This window comes from Erpetoichthys calabaricus, chromosome 1, assembly GCF_900747795.2.
Source record: "Erpetoichthys calabaricus chromosome 1, fErpCal1.3, whole genome shotgun sequence".
NCBI lineage: Eukaryota > Metazoa > Chordata > Cladistia > Polypteriformes > Polypteridae > Erpetoichthys > Erpetoichthys calabaricus.
In genome coordinates, this window is record NC_041394.2 from 41,120,680 (window position 1) to 41,142,806 (window position 22,127).

The window sequence follows — 22,127 nt, forward strand, 5'->3', positions numbered from 1 at the left end:
TTCCCGTGGACCCTGGAGTGCTTCCAGCTTTTGCACCAGAGGTACTCCAGTGATCAAGTTGAAAAGTAGATGCTCTTCCTCATCTGAGGGTCAGAGTCCTGAGAAGGCTTGCTCAGAGGAGAGTGGAGGTGAAAAAGGAAAGAAAAGGAATTGTAACTGATTTACCAAGTGATAAAAACCTGTAAAAGGTATTTTGTTTAATATAACTATCTTTCCTTGAATGTGTGACATGCTTGTGTCTGGGTGTATAAGGGTACAGATGCACCCCTTACAGGTCACAAGGGTCAAAATGAAGCTGAATATTTTGATATTAAGAAATAAACATGAAAATTGATTGCCTGCACTATTATATATCTAAACTTCGTTTTGTCCTTCTAATGACAACAGATAGCAATAACACATCTCTCTGTTATATAAAAAAATCTTGGGATGAGACGAGACTTTTTCTGAGAGATAATTTCACATACCGTGAGACAACACTTTGTGCCAAAAGAAGAATTGAAAACCTTACATGTTCAAGCAGGGGTGGAAATAAAAGCCAAACAGTAAAAGAAGAAAAGACAAAGAGTAGAAGACAAAGTAGAATGTCGTAAAGAGTTTCAAAAACGTTGGCACGATACACATGCAGAGCAGGTTAGAGATTATGAAAGTACTAAAATTCGAAACTCTTGAAAAACTGATAGTAAAGATCGCATTAGCACTCACACACGGAAATTATTACTCGGTAAAATAATGGAACAGCGAAAAGAGACCAAATATATGGACGTAGGTGATATGACAGAGCTACTACAAGTTTAATTTCAAAGAATCCACAATTCAATTAGGTTTATATTTATGATCACGGAGAAGTGATGTAACATAGAATCAAAAGAGTTAAATGATAACGGAAGTATTAGAAATTCTACAGCCAATAATGGATACAAATCCATACGTCCAAAAGTATCGCACTTTACATGAAATTTATCTGAAAAACACGGACAAAGAAGTTTTCTTGGATTTCTATATGAATCTGAAAGATCACGTCTGCATATATAATAAACCAACATGTGACGAATTGTCAGCGATAATAGTTTTGAAAGACAGAGATTTCAAAGATAGAGTTGATATTCATGTTTATTCAAAAGCACAGTATGATTTGTCGCAAACGACAGATTCAGGAAATGAGTAGTGCGTAGGTCCCGCAAGGGGGTTGGCCAGCGAAGCAACCAGGGGGCAAAGCCCCCTAGTTAACTAATAAGTAAGGTTAGCTACCAATAAAATTAACCAACAGCTGAAGTTCATCAAAGCTGATTGTTCTTTTTGTATGTCAAAGATGCTCAAATGGTGCTTTTCTACAATTCCACTAATTATGAACTAGTAAGTAAGATGAGCCTGTGTGTTGGTGAAATTTACAAACATATTCAATACAACATCACTCATATGTCAGCTAATGTTAGCAGCCTTGAACAACGTGTAGAGGTTTTGTCAGCTAAGCACTGTAATATCAGATAATATCTGTTAAACACCTGATGTCAAAATTATTACTCATAATGCTATTGTTACTTCATTATTACTCCAGTAAACCACTAACTTTAGTTTAGTGCCACTTGATGTAACATTAGCTATCTTACTGGAAGTTGGACAAATTTAGGTTTCTAAAACACACTTGCAAATGCAGCATAAGTTGCTTCTTCATGCTTTCATTTTTTTCTTTTCTGTGTTTCTGACTGGTGTTGACATGAAGCGATCTCTCTGGTTATTAATGGAAAATTATCACAACAGGTGACTTGTCATTGATGTTAATTTGATAATTCATAAAGCAGTAATAATATCATTAGGCACATCTCCATTGATCATTTGATCATGGGCCCCACGAGCAGCATGTGATGTGTGTATAGGGAGGGGCGGCTCTGACTGAAACTGAAAAGAATGGCAACCTGTGATTGTCACACATTAGCTAAAATGAATGATAATGAATGAATGATAAGTAACATAGGGAAGTTCCTCCAGTTACATCTTTACTGGAATTATCACCTAAGTAGGGTGTGACAAAAATGTAGGTGACACTATATAGTTACATTTTAACCCCAGCACCAAGTCCAGTAACAGATGGAACTGGCAGAAGAATCGCTTTCTCGGTTGCATTTCAGCAATAGCACAAACCTACACTATGCTGAAAATGAAATAAATATCATTGGGAATTCCTTCCAGGTGGCCTTCAAACAGAGTAGTGAGGTCAGCAGTCAATAAAAGGACAGAGAAAACACATCATGTTTACAAGATAGACATACCAATACATACTGAAAACGTCTTCTAGTTATACTGTAATCAGAGTAATCCTACACATAGTATTGGTACCAGCCACTAACCCTGTTTAATTGTGAAGTTGGAAAAAGGTGAAAAAAAGTCTACATGTAGGTGCAAAAATACAGCTTTGTACTGCCAAAAAAAAAGTTACTTCTGAGTCTGACCACCATCTTCCTCAGATGCAGGTCCTGAATGAATACCCACTTCTGGCGACTTCTTAATCTTTACAGTGCTGATCCAGATGGGGCAGGGCTTCATTAGAGGAAGCAAAAACTAAGTTGCTCGTCATCCAGTGGGAAAGTCTCTGAAGTGTGGTTGAAAAGGAGATAATGTTAATGATAGCACCCCTCCTCTACTTGGGGTGGAATTGCCAACCTTTTCAGAGACTTGAAGATGTCCCCTAAGCATTCATGCTTGACATCAACTATGGGTGATAACATCAGAAGAAATCATTCCTAGCTACATGATGACCAGACTGGTAAATCAAGCCGAAGAAAATACTGATAGAAGATCCTCTCACATATACTCCATGACCAGAGCTCTCAGCTCAGCTATAGATAAATAAATTACAATATTAGAGCTATCTAGATGAGAACAGACCATTCAGCTCAACAAAAAAAAATCAAGAGTTTTGAAAGTCCCTAAAGTCCTACTGTCTACCACATTATTTGGTAGCTTATTCCAAGTGTCTATAGTTCTCTGTGTAAAGAAAAACTTCGTAATGTTTGTGTGAACTTTACCTTTAACAAGTTTCCAACTGTCCCCCTTGATGAATTCTTTTTAAAATAACAGTCTCGATCCACTGGACTAATTTCCTTCATAATTTTAAACACCTCAGTCATGTCACCTCTTAATCTTCTTTTACTTAAACTGTATAGGCTCAGCTTTTTTCATCTTTTTTCATAATTCATCCCCTGTAGCCCCGGAATCAGTCTAGTCGCCCTTCTCTGGACCTTTTCTAGTGCTGCTATGTCCTTTTTGTAGCCTGGAGACCAAAACTGCACACAGTACTCCAGGTGAGGCCTCACCAGTGCATTGTAAAGCTTGAGCAGAACCTCCTTGGACTTGTACTGTAGACATCGTGCTATATAATCTAACATTCTGTTAGAGTTCTTAATGGCATCTGAATAATGTGTATTCTCGATTTTCAGACCTCCCATTGTGTATTCAACCCCTAACATTTTTACTTCCTATGTGTAATACTTTACATTTACTGACATTAAATCTCATCTCCCACAAATCTGCCTAAGTCTGTATGCTAACCAAGTCCTTCTTTAATGATTTAATGGATGCCAGATTATCTGCCAATCCACCTATCTTGGTATGAATGGCAAACTTAACCAGCTTGTTACTTATATTCCTATCCAAATCATTTATATTGTGCCGTGTGAGTCTCTGTCTTGCACCCCAAAAATAAGGATGAGTCTCAGTCCTTTGGCAAAACTAGCTTCATTCAACAGAAACAGCACAGTTATTTATTTTTGTGGGATCTACCACTCTCCTAAACACAGACACAGCAAATTGGCAGGGTCGTGACCAGGTTTGTGACCAGGTGATACTGTTCCCTGTATTTATAATGTTCCTTGCATGACCCATCAGCGACAGGTGCTTATAGCGCAATCTCAATCTGCTCGTAGTTTTTTCTGCGGCGCAATGCTGTGACGCTGCAAACCTGTGGTGGCCTCAGTGATGGACAAGCAGTCCTCCACAGAAGCAGCAATCACTGTTTGGTGCATTGTCCCATTGGGTTGTCCCAAAAGAGTTCATAAGCATCATAATATATATTAAAAATAGCAGCGGCCCTAGCACTGACCCCTGTGTAACATCACTCTTTACATCAGCCAATTCTGATAAGGTTCCTCTGCTTCTTGTGCCTGAGCCAATTCTGCTCCCACTTCTTTTAGTTTGATGCCCAACCTCTCATGTGGCACCTTATTAAATGCTTTCTGAAAGTCAACATAAATAATATCATAAGCTCCACTTTGATCGTATCCTTTTGTTGCTTCCTCATAGAATTCCAGCATGTTAGTAAAACATGACCTCCCTTTTCTGAACCCATGCTGACTGTTCAGAATAACTCCTGTTCTTGCCGTGCGCTGCTCAATCTCATCCTTAATAGATAGATAGATAGATAGATAGATAGATAGATAGATAGATAGATAGATAGATAGATAGATAGATAGATAGATAGATAGATAGATAGATAGATAGATAGATAGATAGATAGATACTTTATTAATCCCAAGGGGAAATTCACAAATAATAATAATAATTCCTTCCATTAATTTTCCTGTGATGCACATTAAGCTTACTGGCCTATAGTTGCTTGGATCTGCCCGGTCATCCTTTTTATATAATGGGATAATATTTGCCATTTTCCAGTCCTTCAGAATCTCCCCAGTGTGCAGTGACTTCCTAAAAATATGTGTCAAGGGTTTATATTTGTACTCACTAGCCTGTAAACTTGCCTTTTTAATACTATCAAAAAAGACATGTGTTGCAATTATTGTCTGCATTGAGTAGTCTATAACATATTCCTAAAATAAGGCCTATTTCCCTATTGCTTTCCACATGTTCTCACTAAGATGGGATTCATCATTCAACTGAAGATAACTTGCATTTAAGTTTTGTTTGAAATAAACAGCATTCACACCTCCTTTACTGTTCTGTCTATCCTTCCTAAAAATGTGTATCCCTCAATGTTATACTCATCCCTGTCTTTGTTATTTAGCCAGGTTTCCATTATTGCTATAATATCATTATGCTCTTTTACATATAACTCCAACTCACTTGCCTTATTTTTGATACTTCTAACATTAAAGCAAGCTGTTTTTAATGTATTACTCCTTTTAAATGTAAACGTTGGGTTAGAATTTGCATTACTATACATTTTTATTTTTAAACTTTTGTTTGTTCCTCCATGTATAGTTACATTATATGTACAGTATATTAGAAAAATGTTGATGAGAACAGGCCATTCAGCCCATCAATCACCTAGGCTCTCCAAAATAACATCTAGTGGAGTTTTGCAGGTCCCTAAAGTCCTACTCTTTACCATGTTGCCTGATAATTTATTGGAAGTGTCTATGGTTCTTTGTGTGAAAAGAAAAAAAAAACTTTCTAACATTGGAATTTACACTTAACAAGTTTTCAATTGTGCCCTCGTGTTCTCAATGAAGAATAGAGGAGTCAGATGAACCTCCTCCCAGTTCCACGTCATGTATAGAATGTCATACGAAGTGCCTTGGTAACAAATGAAAAAAAATCTAAAAACCATTTATTCTAATTAAAAGTCACGAGGAGATGTAGTCGAAGCTGGTGTTCTACCAAAGAGGAAACATGACAGGCTTAAAGATGAAGAGTGCAGGAGACGGATCCATTTTCGAAAAACAAACCAAATGTCTGCATTGAAAAATAAATAAATTGAGTTGACAAAAGCAAAACACTAAATTAAATCATTGTCAGAAAGTCACAAGCAAAAGATCTAAAGCCAGAAAACGAAGTCGCAAAGGCACGCTAAAAGATTTTTGAATATCCGCAATCTTGGACAACCAGAAAGTGCACAATGCTCATATATCATGTACTTTCAGTCATTCTCATCCTTTCCAGTTGGAATTGCAAACAAATGGATGTCAAAACTGTGGCTCCCATATTAGAAAATACAATAGGGAAATAAAATCAAGATGAGAAAATAATGTAACTCATTCAGATCAAAACCAAAAGTAAAAATAAAGAGCAAAATCTATGTTATTAAAAATAATACCCTAAATGAGATACAAACAAAGAGAAACATGAAAAATTTTAAAACCCTGCCTGATCATAACAAAAAGCAGCACTAGACACAAGGCAGGAAAGGATGCCAGTCTGTCGCAGGGACCAATTACACACACACATACACACACAGAGCCAGTGACATTCACACAAGTGTCAATTTGGAATTGCCCTTTAATGTAATGAGGGTACAAAGACTAGAGTGCTGGAAGAAAAACCCATATAAAGTCAGGGAGAACATGTAAATTCCTTACAAACATCAACTGGGCACATGATTCAAATCCAGAATACTGGATCCATGAATTGGTTGCACCACCTTGCTGTCCCAGGAGAAAGCAAAATTTTAAATCTGCAGGAGCCTTTATGTAGGAATCTCAGGTTTCTCCGTACTCTGCAAAGTTACTTATCATTTCCAGTATTGTTTGAAGAAGCAGTAGGAGACAGTCCAATGACACCACAACATTCTTTCCTTCCTATTTTCATATGCTAATATTGTATCATGTGATCACATGTCCATTCATCCATCCACTAAATTAATTTTTAGGGATTCGAGGAGTCAAATATCCCAGCATCATCTGGTACACAGTAAGAAAATAGACATCAATCACACAAAGGGCACCAGTTAATTGCAGGGTACACTCAGGCTGGGCAAATGTAAAGTCTCATCTGATGAATACATCTTTAGGATGTGAGAGGAAGAGGTAAAGAAATGTGTCCAATACAGACTGAGATACAGTATGAGTGCAACATGCAGTGTAATTGTTAGCCATTTATGCTATCTGATTAGTTCTCTTACTCAACGCTACCATTGCTTAAAGAAAGTCTAATATGATGTTCTCTCCTGATTAGGCAAACAGTGGAGCACAAAAGCAAGGAGGATCCTCATGTGATATATATGTGGTTTTGAAAATACTGAGGTGGCAATTGAAATACAAACCTGCTCATAAGTCAAACTTTGCCTACCAGAGATGTCATGGATTCTCTTTTCCTGATTCCCCTAAGGGATGCTGGAACGGAAGATTCTGCAGTGAGGGTGGGGTTTGTGACCTATGACAGAGCTCTTCACTTGTACAGCCTCAACCCGAGCCAGTACCAGCCACACATGCTGGTGATCAGTGATCTTGAAGACCTGGAGCTGCCCCTGGTGGAAGGGTTGCTGGTACATCTCGACAAATGTCGAGATGCTATTAACAGGTAGGCCCCTCTCAGATGTCAGTTTCTCTGCCATGTAAAATATCTTTCTGATTTTGAGTGATTCATAATTTATTAGCCACAAGAAAACCAATGAAAGAAGTGATTGGTCTAGTTTAGGGGTGGGCAAACTACGGCCCGCAGGCCACATCCGGCCCATTGGTCTTTTTAATCCGGCCTGCTGAAGACTGGTACAAAATTGCCCAAATCAAATCATATCATAATTGTGACTGCATTCATTTGACCTTGTCCTGTAATGCCTGGCGTTCCACCAGGTGGCGCATTAGGCACAGTGATACATTGACTTGATTTTGCAGAGCCCGGGTTACTCTCTGTTATTACTCTGCTACTGCTCTGAACTCATCTGCAACAATGAGTGGGCCAAAGAAAAGAAAAATCGGCAGTGAGTGCCGAGTGTTTAATAAGGAATAGACAACTAAATACTTTTTCACTGAAGTCCGGTCAAAGGCTGTATGTCTTATTTACCAAGAAACCGTTGCGGTTTTAAAGGAATACAACATCTGCTGTCACTTTTCCACCAAGCACGCTAATTATGCTAACAACCAGTCAACGCAAGAACGGACGGCTGCTGCTCAGAGGTTAGCAGCTAGTTTGCAGGCTCAGCAAAACACCTTTATCCCACAAACTGCCATCCAAGAATCAAGCAAGATGGTAAGTTATGTGCTGGCATTCAAATTAGCAAAGACCAGCAAGCCTTTCTCCGAAGGGGAGTTTCTCAAAGAGTGCATGGTAGAGACAGCAGGTATCTTGTGTCCTGAAAGCAAGAACAAATTTGAAAAAATTAGCTTATCACGCAGGACAGTGACTCGCCATGTTGAGCTAATTGACGAAGACTTAGCTAGCAAGTTAAACAAAAAAGTGGAGTTATTTACATTATATTCCTTGTCACTGGACGAAAGTAATGACATAAAGGACACCGCTCAGCTTTTAATTTTTTATCAGAGGGATTAATGACAATTTTGAGATAATGGAAGAGTTTTTGGCCATGGAATCCCTAAAGGGGAAAATGCGGGGAGAGGACTTGAGAACCCTGAGCAGGAGGTAATTTTCTTACGCTGCCTAATCCACCAAGAAGCACTGTGTAAATCCGTTGTAAAATGAGGACAAAAGAGACAAAAAAGGTTTGGGGTTTTCCGGCCCCGTATACTGTACACTCTTCAAAAGTATAGTACAAGTAGGTCCAGGGAATCATAATACATTCAACACAAGACAAAGGAAAACAAAAAATGGGGTTATTTATAGAGGGGGACCGGAAGTGCCAGAGAAATGCTGGGAATTGTCGGTGAATTGGATGCTGGGAGCCATGATGTCATCAGAGGGAAGGACTAGGAGTGAGTGAGAAGGCGTGGTCATGGATTTATGGATTCAGGGTCGCGACGCTTCCTTCTTTCTGGGAAAACAAAGAGAGAGATTAGTGCTCCGCCACTCCCTCTTGGCACGAGGTTGCACGTTACGTCTTGGGTCCTTCCGCGGCTCCCTAAGCGCGCGTGCATGACACCGTATTGCAGCTTGACTACGTAGTGAAGCCAGTTGTAAAACTCATTAACTTTATTCGAGCGAGGGGACTTCAGCATCATCAGTTTATTACGTTTCTTGAAGAAATTGACGCTGATCACCAGGGAATTGCTTTACCACTCCAGTGTCCGCTGGTTAAATTTGGGGAAAGTATGTCGACGAGTGTGGGAGCTCAAACAGGAGATTATCTCATTTTTGGAGCTACTTGAGAAAGCTGACGATTTTCCTGAGCTGAGTGACACAGATTGGCTTTGTGATTTAGCTTTTGCTGTGGACATACTGATACACATGAATGAGCTGAACGTGAAGCTACAAGAGAAAGACCAGTTTGTGCATGAAATGTACACAAACGTCAGAGCCTTCAAACCAAGCTAGCTTTATTCTCAAAGCAAATGTTAAACAACTCATTTGCTCATTTCCCCACACTGGCTACACTGAAAGAGGCCCCTCGACTTGTGAAAAAATACAGGAAATCACTGGACGACCTGCATGGAGAATTCTGCCGTCAGTTCTCTGATTTTGGAAAAATTTACAAGTCACTTCAGCTGGTGTCATGTCCCTTCACACAGGACCCTGAAAAGGTGCCACAGGAGTTGCAGTTGGAACTGATTGATCTCCAATGTGACACCGTCTTAAAGGAGAAGTTCAACTCTCTTAAACTGGATGAGTTTTATGCTTCATTAAGCGCAGCCAAATTTCCAAACATCCAGAAAATGGCACAGAGGATCCTGGTGTTGTTTGGCTCTACGTATGTGTGTGAACAGACTTTTAGTGTGATGAACACCAACAAAGCACCCCACAGATCCCAGTTGAGCAATGAACACATCAGTTCTGCTGAGAATTGCCACAACAAAACTAACACCAGACTTCGATGCACTGGCAAAAAAGGGTGATCAACAACACTGTTCCCACTAAAAGTGAATGTAAATATTAACACTGTAATGCTTTTTTTATGTTTATGTTTGATATGTATGCATCTAGTGCTGGCCCGGCCCGTCTGTCAAATTTTAAAAGTCAATGTGGCCCCTGAGCCAAAAAGTTTGCCCACCCCTGGTCTAGTTCCTTTAGGCACCTAGAACAGAATTTTCCTATTGTAAAAAAAGGGATAATTTCACTATGAATGTAAATTTTTTTTGTACTTTTTTTTTAGTCTCCTGGATAAAATCCCTAAAATATTTGTGGAGACGGAGGAATCTGAAGTAGTCTTGGAGCCTGTTATACAGGCTGGCTTACTGATGCTGAAGGTAGGAGCACACTTGTCAGGACTGACCTCATCAACCATCTGGTTTGGTAACACTGTTAAATCAGACATATTTTAGAAGTGAATCTTTATCCTTCTCCTATGATGTAAACAAAGAAACAGCATTTATTTGAAAGAGTACCTTTTTATGGAAAGACCATAGGCTTGCATTACAGCAAATTCTTAGAGTGAACTTAAATGAACAGTAAACTTAAATGAACAGTAGTAGAAGTAATTGTAGTACTGCCACATATGCAAAGTACATTAGAATTCTTGTTTGCATGTCTGACCAACATGCAATAACAGTATCCAACAAGAATGTACAGTTAATACAGTGCCGATAGATAGATAGATAGATAGATAGATAGATAGATAGATAGATAGATAGATAGATAGATAGATAGATAGATAGATAGATAGATACACGCACACACACACACACACACACACTATGGTCTGAACACACACCAGAATGAATAAAAAGGAAAAAAAATTAAAAGAAAGCATATTTCTGACTTTTTAGTCACAGTCACAGTGAGGCATTTTGTGGCCATATTGCCACTGATATAAAGAAGTCCCAATAGCATTTCTTGACATACTGTACATTCAACACCTTGGAAGTTTTAACATTCTATTATTATAGATTAATCACAAATGATAAAACACAAAATAATTGATTGCACAAGTATTCACTCCCTTCAAGACAGTATTTAGCAGATGCTCCTTTGATAGCCATGAAAGCCTTGAGTCTGTTTGCAGAGGTCTCTATCAGTTTTGCACACTGCACTTTTCCTCATTCTTCTTTACATAACTGCTGAAACTGTCCAGCCACAAATATTCAATTAAATTGAAATCTGGACTCAATTCAGGACATGAACCTTGTTGTTTAATTAGTTATTGTGTATTATTAAATTAAGAGAAGAGTAGTGACATCTGTTGAGCGTGAGGCAAAGTGCAGATGACTACTTGAGACAAAGAATGATGCATAGTGGCACTCACATACTGCTGGGCCTGGAACCTTCATCTTGGGAGGACCAGAAGTCCACATGTTTCCTAGTTTCTTAATGATTTTACTGGACTCCAAGGCAAATTCAGTGACTTGGATATTTTCTTGTCTCCATTTCCTCACTTGTGCTTTTCAATCCCTTTTTCATGGAGTTGCTTGGAGTGTTCTTTTCCCTTCATTGTGTAGGTTAGCCCTTCATAGAGACTCACCACAAGTGAACCTTCCAGATAAGGTGCATCAATTGAAATTTTGTGACAGTGCTGACAGGTGGTCTCCATTGAACTAATTCTGTTACTTTTCAAACCAAAAGGCTGCCCAACTGATAATTTTGGTGTGTCAAATTAAAAGGGTGACTGCTTGAGGTTTATATAGTCCTCCCTGCGTGGAGTTTGCATGTTCTCCCCGCGTCTGCGTGGGTTTCCTCTGGGTGCTCCGGTTTCCTCCCACAGTCCAAAGACATGCAGGTTAGGTGCATTGGCGATCCTAAATTGTCCCATGTGTACTTGGTGTGTGTGTGTGTGTGTGTGTGTGTTTGTGTGTGTGTGTGTGTGCGCGTGTGTGTGTGTGTGTGTGTGTGCGCCCTGTGGTGGGCTGGCGCCCTGCCTGGGGTTTATTTCCTGCCTTGCGCCCTGTGTTGGCTGGGATTGGCTCCAGCAGATCCCCATGACACTGTAGTTAGAATATAGAGGGTTGGATAATGGATGGATGGATGGATATTTGTAATTAATTTGGATTACTTTGCAGATAGCTGTTTTTCCTTTGACATTAAAGAGTCTTTTTCTCTTAATCAATGGCAAAAAAACCCAAATTAAATCCACAGAGAATTAATTAAAAAGGATTAGCAATAAAATGTGAGAACTTCCAAGGGGTGAATACTTACTTTAGGTGTTGTACCTAATTTCACTTTATTTAATAGAAAACCCAAATTAACCTACTTGATGTACTCCTTTCTTTTCTTATAGTGAAAATCCAATGTCAACTTATATTTCAGAACAAAAACAGAAAAGAAGGTTAGAGACCAAATGTTTCAGCTACTTTTTCCAGTGTGGGAATAACCTTTACTTTTTGTGTATATTACAAATGCACATTTAATGTATCCATTCACAAATTTTTATTTATATTTTTTGGTAGAAATCAACATCGTAATTAAAGGAAGAAACTTTCCCTCTAACAGGACAACTGAGTAATCAGGCAGGAGAAAAGCTGTTCATTGTATCTTTTAATTTCTCCTCGGCAAAATGCCTTAGATGGAGCGTTCTTCAAAAGCAGTCTGTTACAGCATGGTCAGAATGATCAGAGAATAAAAGCAGAAGCTCATACTTAATGACAACTGAATTTACGTAACAGTGGTGATTAATACTCCGATTGTTAAAAGACATGAGGTGTTTAGCACGACCAGCCTAAACAAAAGTCTTTCTCCATTGTGTCTCTGTTCTTCAATATCTCTTAGTTTAGATATTACCCTTGAAATCTCCGTGTATGTGACAACTGTCCAGTTTTATTGCTTAGAGCACATCTGCTGATCTCTTAATCACACATTTACAGTAGTGTATTACATCAACCTGCTCCTGGTACACTTGACCTTTCTCTAGTTTCCTGATATGCCTGAACAGGTTTCTGACATGTATTAGCTCTTTTTGCTATTTCTTTAAGATGAATTCTATGTTACCCTAAAATTATTCTTCCACAATTTCCAAATATATCATACCATTAATGATAAAATATAGTGACAAGTTCTTGCATTAAAATAAGCTGTTTTTTTTACCTTTCCCTGTAAACTGTTAAAGTGTAGTGAATTGTCATGGCCTCACACCATGAATGCATCTCAGATTTGCACTGTGGTGAACTGCTGGTAGTAGGTCGTGAACCAGAAGTGATCTCTTTGCAGTTTGAGCGTATAGGAGTCAGGTGTGTAGAGACCATTTTAAACACTGTGAGTGCAGCAATTCCTGGTGACGTCATCTGAGCTCTCTTTCTGTCACCCCCCACGCTGCACAGCGTCACCACTACACAGCATCCATCCATAGTGCAAATCCTATCCTTGTAGCCAAGCAAAATGCCATGCAGTCAGATGACAGAGTATCTCAGTTCAAAGTCTCCCACTGTGGAAATTAACATCAGGACCAGAATAGATCCTTGTGGTACACCATACACGATTTCATAGATCCTCAAACTACAACCATCAAAGCTAACAAACAATTTTTTCCTGTTGTTTAGGACTGACAACTAGTTTAAGACACTACCAGAGATGCCCACCCATTGTCTAGGGTGATTTATTAGAAAGTTGTGGTCTATGGTGTCAAATGCTGCACTCAGGTCAAAGAAAACATGAATAGATACATTACCTCTGTCAGCTTTAACTCTCAAATCATTTACTATTTTAACCAATGCTGTTTCCATTTTGATTTCTTCTAAAACCTTAAAGAAACATCAAAAATAAAATGTTTCTTCAAGTAATCATCTAATTGCTGAAAAACTGTTTTTTTCTAGAGTTTCACTTAAAAAAGCCAGGTTAGAAATAAGCCTAAAGTTGTCAATGACAGAGCAGTTTATGGTAGGTTATTTTCCTGGAGCAGGGGTTTAAAAATCTGGGAAGTCCCTCATATCTAATAATCAAATAACTATGTCAGGTATACGGTCAGTTAACACATCGGACACTTCTATGAGAAAGCCTGTTGGGACTGGACCAAGATCACAAGCAGAGGGTTTATGTGAGCAATTCTTCTGCAGGATTTAGGTAAACCTGTTTTAGTGAAGAAATTTGATTAACTGACATGATCCCACTGAGATTTAACAGAATTAACTCGGGGATTTACTTTATTTTGTAATTAAGAAAAGCAGCAAAAGCTTCACAAATTTTGCTTGAAGTTTTCAGGAGTATTTCCATGGATTGAGCTGGTTGTAGAAGACAATCAATAGCTGCAATTAAAACTCTGTGATTTTCGTTTATAATTTTAGAAAAAAAGGCTGCCTCTCAAGACGGACTGATTTGTTATGTTCAGTTATATGTGCCTTCACTATTTCATAGTCGACTGCTGTTAGTTTGGTTTTCCACCATTTAACCTTGGCTTTTTGGCAGAATATTAGTAAACCTACAAATCTCCGTGTCATCAAAATAACATTTTTTGCTCTTTAGCTCTAGTCACTAATATTACTATGTAAAATAAAATGCAGAAATGGTCATATATACTAAAATCCATGACCTACCTCATGTCAATATTTAGTCCTTTTGAAATGACTAAATCCAGTGTGTGTCCTCCCGTATGTGTTGTCTGGCTGACATGCTGGCGAATATAAAAAGAGTGCAGTAAGTTAATACATTTTCTTGCTTTCGGGTCACATAGGTTATTAACGTGAACACTGAAATTGCCTACTGTTAGGCAATTTCAATAATAATTGGTTATTATTTTGCAGTAGATACAAAGTCTGAGAATTTCTAAATGAAAAACGTATTATATTTTGGAGGTTGATAAACGGCTAACACAAGAGACTATAACACTCCTTGAATAACTAAGGCAAGATACTCAAAAGATGAGAAAGTAGCAAAACGGGAATCCGACAACCTTGTGCTTTACATTTCAAAGATTTAGCTACTAGAAAGACCCACTTCCTGGCTAGATAGATGGACTTGTTCATTCATTTGTTAGCACTGCTATGGAAATATATCTACATAAATATTTACTTGATATTTTTATTTACAATCACACACTGGATAATTAGAATACAGTATGCACAGAAATTATAATGTGCAATATGATTAAGCACTTATTGTAATTAAGCACTTGTTTTACTATGTGATTCTCTACCTTCTAAGACTTTATTATTCTTAAAGTATATTGTAATCTCACATCTATTGTTTAAGCACTATTAAGCACTGAATTGCACTGAGCCTAATACATTGGAATGCACTGATATGCACCGTGTTTTACATGTAACCACTCCAGCAATGTAAAATGACACCCTGCAAGCCGAAGCCAAAGACTTGGTGGAGGATTAGCAATAAGGGGGTATGGCTGAAAAGTATACCAGACAAAGATGGCAAATAGCCACACAGGGCTATTAATAATATTATAATGAATAATGAACATGAAAGGGCATAAGTTAATGAAGTGGGTATGACTGAAGGGTGATCGCACAAAGGTGGTTAAGTACCATTAGGTGTTACCCATTCGCATAGCATATCAGGAGTGTCAAGGTGTCCTAACTATGTTAAGCTATGTATAAAAATGTCTTCACGCTCAGGAACAGCAGCTTTCTCCGTTAACAGAGCACGGCTGCTTATCTAAATTGAAACCAGAAGGCTTTTGGACGCGAGTTGATTTCATGGCTGTGGATATTATTGGTTTGAGATTTCATTCTACTACACTGCCAGCATTAACCTCTACCTCTATCTCAATTTTAGAATTCAGGATGCTCAGGTAAACTCTTCATTTTTCATACAACTCAACCAACAGGAGATAAGCTGATTGACAAAATGGATGTCAGTATCTTCAGTGCCATGAAAGAAAAGGTACAGCGTTACTTTTGCTGTTTTTATCATCATAAGTTGTAGAAGGAACATGCATTCTTGCTGGTATTCTAAAATTGGCCCCATAGGAGTGAGTCTAGGTGTGTATGGACTTGTGTCCTCACTAGGGTGGGTTCCTGTTATGAGGTTTGTGTTGCTATGATTAGCACAGATTTCCACCAACCTTTACCTGGATGCCTGGGTTAGACAATCAATGGATGGGATTGTCCTTTTGGGTGTAAAGTAGTGAAGTACTTTGCAGCTCCAGTGATGTGTCAAACATGGGAAAATTTGTTAGTACCCTTACAGCTCAATGTAAAAGTGCTGTATTCCTCCTGAAAGTAATTAAATGAAAGTGGCTGTTCCCTGTATACCTACATGCCTTTGACATGTCGTTGAATGAAACAAAGCAAGAGTGAAAAGAGATAAAATATTACTTATTCTACAGATATTCTAAAATGGCCTGGACACATTTGTTGGTACCCCTACAAAAGATCATAAATAATTGGATTAGAGTGATTTTTCAAACTAGCTATTTTCTTTAGTTAGTATTACACATGTCTCCAATCATGCTATCAGTCATTCAACCTATTTAAATGGAGAAAAGTAGTCACTCTGTTGTTTGGTATCATCGTGTGTCCCACACTGAACATGGATGAGAGAAAGCAAAGGAGAGACTTGTCTGAGGAGATCAGAAGATGAATTATACAGTAGACAAGCATGTTAAAGGCAAAGGCTGTAAGACCATCTTCAAGCAGCTTGATGTTCCAGTAACAACAGTTGCAAATAAGGTTTAAGGTCCATGAGACTGTAGCCAACGTGAGGAAAATTGACGCCAAAACAGGGAGGATAGTGAGAACTGCAGACAAAAAGCCAAGGACAACTTCCAAAGAGATACAAGCTGAATTCCAAGTTCAAGGTCCATCAATGTCTGATCACACCATCCTTTGGTTTTTGAGTGACAGTGGGCTCAATAGAAGAAGACCCATGAGGACTCCACTGTTGAAAGAAAAACATAAAAAAAGCCAGACGGGAATTTGCTAAAATGTATATTGGCAAGCCACAATGTTTCTGGGAAAATGTCCTTTGTACAGATGAGACAAAACTGCAGCTTTTGGCAAGTCACATCAGTTCTATGTCAACAAACAGAAAAATCAAGCTTTCAAAAAATAAAACACTATGCCTACATTGAAACATAGAGTTTTGTTTTGTGGCTGCTTTGCTGCATCGGGCATGGGGTGCCTTGAGTCTGTGCAGGAAACAATTAAATCTCAAGACTATCAAGACTTTCTGGAGCGAAACATAATATCCAGTGTTAGAAAGCTCTGTCTTAGTTGTAGGTTATGGATCCTCCATCAGGATAATGACCTAAAACGTAGCTGAAAGCACCCAAGCATGTCTTAAGATCAAAACATTGGGCTATTCTGAAATGGTATTCTGTAAGCCCTAATTTGAATCCCATCGAACATCTATGAAATGAACTGAAACATGCAGTCTGGAGAAAGCAACCTTCAAACCTGACACAGCTGGAGCAGTTTGCTCAGGAAGAGTGGGCCAAACTACCTGTGGATGGGTGCAGAAGTCTCATTGAGAGCTCCAGGAGGTGATTGGAGGTGATTTCCTCTAAAGGATGTGCTACAGAATATTGGGTTAAGGGTTCCATCATTTTCACCCATGCCATATTTGTGTTATTATTTAAAATATTCTGTGGAATCAAAACTCTAAAGCTTAGTCTAATTTTGTTAAGTATGGAATAAACAATGATGGGTGCTAATTACATTAGTCACTTTTAAGTTATTTCAGAGACAACTGTGGGTTCATCTTTTTTTGGGAAGGGGTACCAATAAATTTTTCCAAGTCATTCAGTATGTACATTCATCAGTTTCGTGTTATATTAACTGGCACCCCAAAACTGGCTCACTGTCAATGTCTGCATTTGCTGGTGTGAGCATATCCTGTGACAGTCTGGCTCCCCATTTCTGCCTGGCTCTCTTTACCCTTTTATTGGGTAAAATGAGCTCAGGAGATGCCTCAGTGAAAATGGTCTTTTCCTATAGTTATCTGAACCTTCTTCTCACAGACACATTATTCTTTATTGTTGCAGTCTTTGTTTCAGCCACAAGATGCCTGCCTCCCCTTGGTGCAGAGGTCTGTAGCTCAGGGCTGTGGTTTGGACTTCTTTCTCTTTTCACATGACATGATAGGCATGGCCACACTAGGACAGGCCTCGCTGCTTACTGGGGGGAGCCTCTACATGTACAGCTCATTGGTGGTAAGTCTTCTATATGTTCTACATACCTGAGAAAATTAAGATATGGAGGTTGTTGCTTACTAGGAGTGTTTTTTGTGAGGACATAAAGGTAGATGGTTCATGGTGGCACATTTTCAGAACTCTGAGATCACATTCCAGTTAAGTGTGTGAAGTTTTCATCTTCATCCCCATGTCTGTGTGAGTGTTTCAACAATAGTACTAAAGTTTTTTCCCCACATCCAAAAGGCATGAAATGTATTGGATTAACAGACAATCTTAACCGGACTTTCATTCGTGAATATGGCTGTGTCTCTGTGTGAAATTTGTTCCTTTTAAGGAACTGTTCCTGATTTTAATCCAGTGCTGCTAGGATAGACTCCAGCCCACTATGACCCAGTAGCAGAGGGAATGAGTCTGAAAATCGATAGACAGATTCTCTTCATGGGTTCTAATGAGAACAAATTAAAAATAAAAGACAATTTGAATGTACAATCTGTTGTTGTGCCTGTGCTGACTTGACAAACTAACTAAACTTTCTGTTTTCAATATAGGATGAAGGTGAACAATTTCAAATGGATCTCAGACACAATGTTCAGAGACATATTGGATTCAATGGCACACTAAAAGTGTTTGTTAGCAAAGGTATCAACAATAAGTAGACAGATTTGCTGGTTCTGAAATGAGAATCTTTGTGATGGGTGTTGGTGGTTTTGATGTGAGAACATTTGGGATGGGTGTTGGTGGTCCTCCACAGTTCTAACTCAAAGTGATAATTTGTAGGGTATGGACTCTCTCATGGGAGCACCTGAAGCTACTGAATGTGATTTTTCGTAAGCTTTGAGAGGTTTGCCGGGCTCACCTATAAATCTACTTAAATGCGTGGCCTGGAGAACCCAAAGTTGGGACTATAGATCTACTCTGGAAAATTACTGTATTGATGCAGATGACACAAAATTAAAATATATATTAATTGTTTAATTGCTAATTCAAACAAAACAAAAAAGTCATACTAAAAATGTAAAAAATGTCATTTGAAAAAGCATATGCAAGAAGTGAATTAAGTATGTAAGTAACAAAGTCTAACAATTCCAACAGAGAGCAGAAGACCTGGTCATCTTACCCATGTCCCATACCTTCTCTTATAGAGGAAAATAGCCACTGTATGGTGACATTTTGACACCCGTGGAAACACCCACTCTGTCATATTGAGGTCACAATATCATGACCTTCTATGTAAACAATGGATGATCAGCAGTCCAAACAAACAACTTGTCATATTCAACAGAAACATCTCTAGTGCCCACCTCTGAAACTAGTAATGGTAATTGATAGGACATTTTGGTAGTCTGCAGGAGCAAGCTATAAATTTACTAAAGTTGATGATCAAGATGCTTTAGATCAGTGTTTCTCAACCTTTCCACTCCCATTAAAATGTCTTTACAAGCATCCAAGGGAGGGGGTTTCCCTTTGTGAATTGAGCGCAATCATTAGAGCGGTCCTCCATGGTGAATTGAGTGTGACCGTTAGAGCCAAGGTAAATCAAGCGTGATCGTCATATGGGTGGGGGAGGGTATCCTTTGGTGAATTAAGCTTGACCATCAGAGTGCAAGGGGCATTCCTGTTGGTGATTTGAGTGCGAACATCATACTGAGGGAAAGTCAAGCAGTATCAGAGGAACAGAGACCCGATGAGCAACCCACTTGTGACTCACTGTGTCCCTACTTTGAACAACAGCAACCTGCAAACCACTCAAAAGTGGATCACAAATTAGTGGTTGAGAAACACTGCCTTAGATGGTCCCGTGTCAAAATGTAAACATTTTGTGGGAAACTTTGGTGTGTCTTTATGTGTCTCACTCATTCCCAAGAATGGTAGCCTGACGTGTTCAGTACTATTGCTAATAGGCAGAAGGAGTTTGGTGGTTCTCTGAATTGAGCTCTAAAGCTTCTGAGAATGATAGCCAAGGCCGGGTTTGGTTAATTAATAGGACATTTTAGGAATCCTGGACCAGATTACAAACTTACAGAAGCTGTTTGCCAGTGTTATGATTGCTATCCCTTTTTTTTGTTTTTCTAAACTTTACCTCATGTTTTTTCATTATGTTTTAAATAAGAAAGATTCTGAAAATATAGTTATTTTCTGTGTAAACTTTGTTGTCACTTAGATGGAATTTTTTATCATCTTAGGTGCACATAATGCAAAAGCCTATGTCTGCCTGTTTGTTCCATGTAGGAATTAGACCAGGCTACTTAGAGTGTGCAGTTCCTTAGTCCCACTGGGCTATAGTCGAGATTGTGGATAAAAAGGATCTGAATCATTGTTTACACAGTGGCATTTTAGATAAAGGATAGACAAGAAATGGTGAGCACTCAATATTATGAACTTTAAGGAAATTTATGACAAACCACCACCACCCATCTTATTGCATTGTTTGCTGACTTTTGATACTTATAATTTTTCAGGTCTAAAAGTGTCAGCCTGCTTTGGCTCACTGCAGAGCAGTTCTATTCCAGGGGAATACAAATTGGCTACGGTGAACGCTGATAATACATTTGTTGTTGAGTTCACACATATCGGCCAAGTAGATGAAGACAGAGGTGTGGCCATTCAGGTAAGAATAACAGAGCAGTGTATCACGGATATAGAAAGGCTATGTTGAAGGGTGTCTGTTATTGAATAATAGAGATTGTGTTTGTTTTGGGCTCCACAGTGTGTTTTATCCTACACTTCAGCCAGTGGCCAGAGAAGGACACGTGTTCACAACATGACCCTAAACAGCTCATCCCACTTGGTGGAAACATTTAGGAACAGCCAGGCTGAAACCTTGCTTACTTATTTTTGCAAGAAAGGTATGTATCTACAGATGTGTAGGAAGGACAATGTATGAAACCCTTAACAATGTACAATAATAAGCTGTCCATTCTGAGATACTAAAATCAAGTACCTTTAGGTAAATAATTAAATTGTGTTTTGTTATTTAATCTATAGCCTACTGTGAATTGCTGACTACTCCAGGTAAGACCCTAAGGGACAGTCTGGTTATAGAGTTGACAGAGATGTTGGCATGCTATCGAAAGCACTGCTCTTCTACGAAGGTTTCACCTGGACAGGTGAGTCTGTTTCTGTTCACAGGCTTATAAGCTTAATGTGCATCACAGTTACATTTATGGAAGCAATTATTGAGAAAAATATCAAGCATCACATGGAAGAAACAATTTGAACCGTCATGGGTTTAGATGAGGAAAGATTGTGTTCCACCAGTAAGATGGAATTATATGAGGAAGCAACAGAAACGTACCATCTGAGAGGTGCATATGATATTATTATTTATCTTGATTTTGGCAATACTTTTGATAAGGTCTTATATGAGAGATAATGGATCAAACTCAAAGAAGTTTCAGTGCACTACGGGTGCAAAATTGGCTTAGATACTGAGCATAAAAATTATGGTAAGAGGAACTTCTTCAAATTTAGGTGATATTAAAAGTGGTGTCCCTCAGGGGCCAGTACTAGGGCTGTTTTTAATATACACAAATGATCTGAATAAAAAGATCAACCACAAGCTGGTCACATTAAATTAATGGGAAGAGGAAGATAATGTAGAATCTGCTAAACCTCTACAGAGAGTCTTGGGCTGATTTGTGGCAGATAAAATTTAATGCAGGTAATTGTATTAATTACACATGCAGTCATGTGAAAATATCAGTACACAACATGGAAATAGTTGATATTTTCAACATATTTGAACAGACAATCATTACATCATCTTGCGAACAGTGCTACAGATAAAGGTGGTATACAGTGTTTGAACAAATGACATATAAAATTGACATGGTGTATTCATTCTCATTCTTTAAATTAATACAAATATAGATTTCGCACATGGAAAAAGAAAGTACACCCCTACATTTATCACCACTTTAAATCCATAAACTTAGAATCAGGTTTCTCAGATTAGGTGCCAATGAATAAAACCTCCTTAGGGAGTATGCGGGTTTGAGCCACAAATATCTTGGGTCTGGTGTTCTCTTTGCTACTGACATGTATGGTGTCATCATCCCAAAATGAAAAGAGCTCTCTAATGCCGTTAGAAAGAAGGCTGTGGATGCCTAGGAGTCTGGCAAGGGATTTTAAAAAAAAATCACCAAATTATTTGAAATCAATCATGCCACACATTTGTAAAATCATCCATGAGTAGTGCAGTGTGGTGCAGTGGGTCCACGGCTCAAGTCTAAAGAGGCCACACCCCTGCTTCTCCCGTCCAGGCTACGCACCAGGAGAGCCACCTTACCTGTAGCTGGCCTCCTCTCTGCATTCTCCTGCTGGTTTGTTCGCCTCG

At 38.7% G+C, this 22,127-nt stretch overlaps 1 protein-coding gene across 1 annotated transcript in view; it reads left to right on the top strand.

The window, feature by feature from the left end:
- LOC114649106 (protein transport protein Sec24C-like) overlaps positions 1–22,127 on the top strand; it is a 63,418-nt gene that overhangs the window by 31,378 nt on the left and 9,913 nt on the right. Inside the window, exons 10-17 of the mRNA XM_028798544.2 lie at positions 7,060–7,251; positions 9,935–10,028; positions 15,433–15,540; positions 17,642–17,809; positions 18,340–18,430; positions 20,251–20,399; positions 20,499–20,637; positions 20,777–20,898. Of these exons, the coding sequence (XP_028654377.2) occupies positions 7,060–7,251; positions 9,935–10,028; positions 15,433–15,540; positions 17,642–17,809; positions 18,340–18,430; positions 20,251–20,399; positions 20,499–20,637; positions 20,777–20,898 (1,063 nt within the window). The remainder of the gene's footprint in view (positions 1–7,059; positions 7,252–9,934; positions 10,029–15,432; positions 15,541–17,641; positions 17,810–18,339; positions 18,431–20,250; positions 20,400–20,498; positions 20,638–20,776; positions 20,899–22,127) is intronic.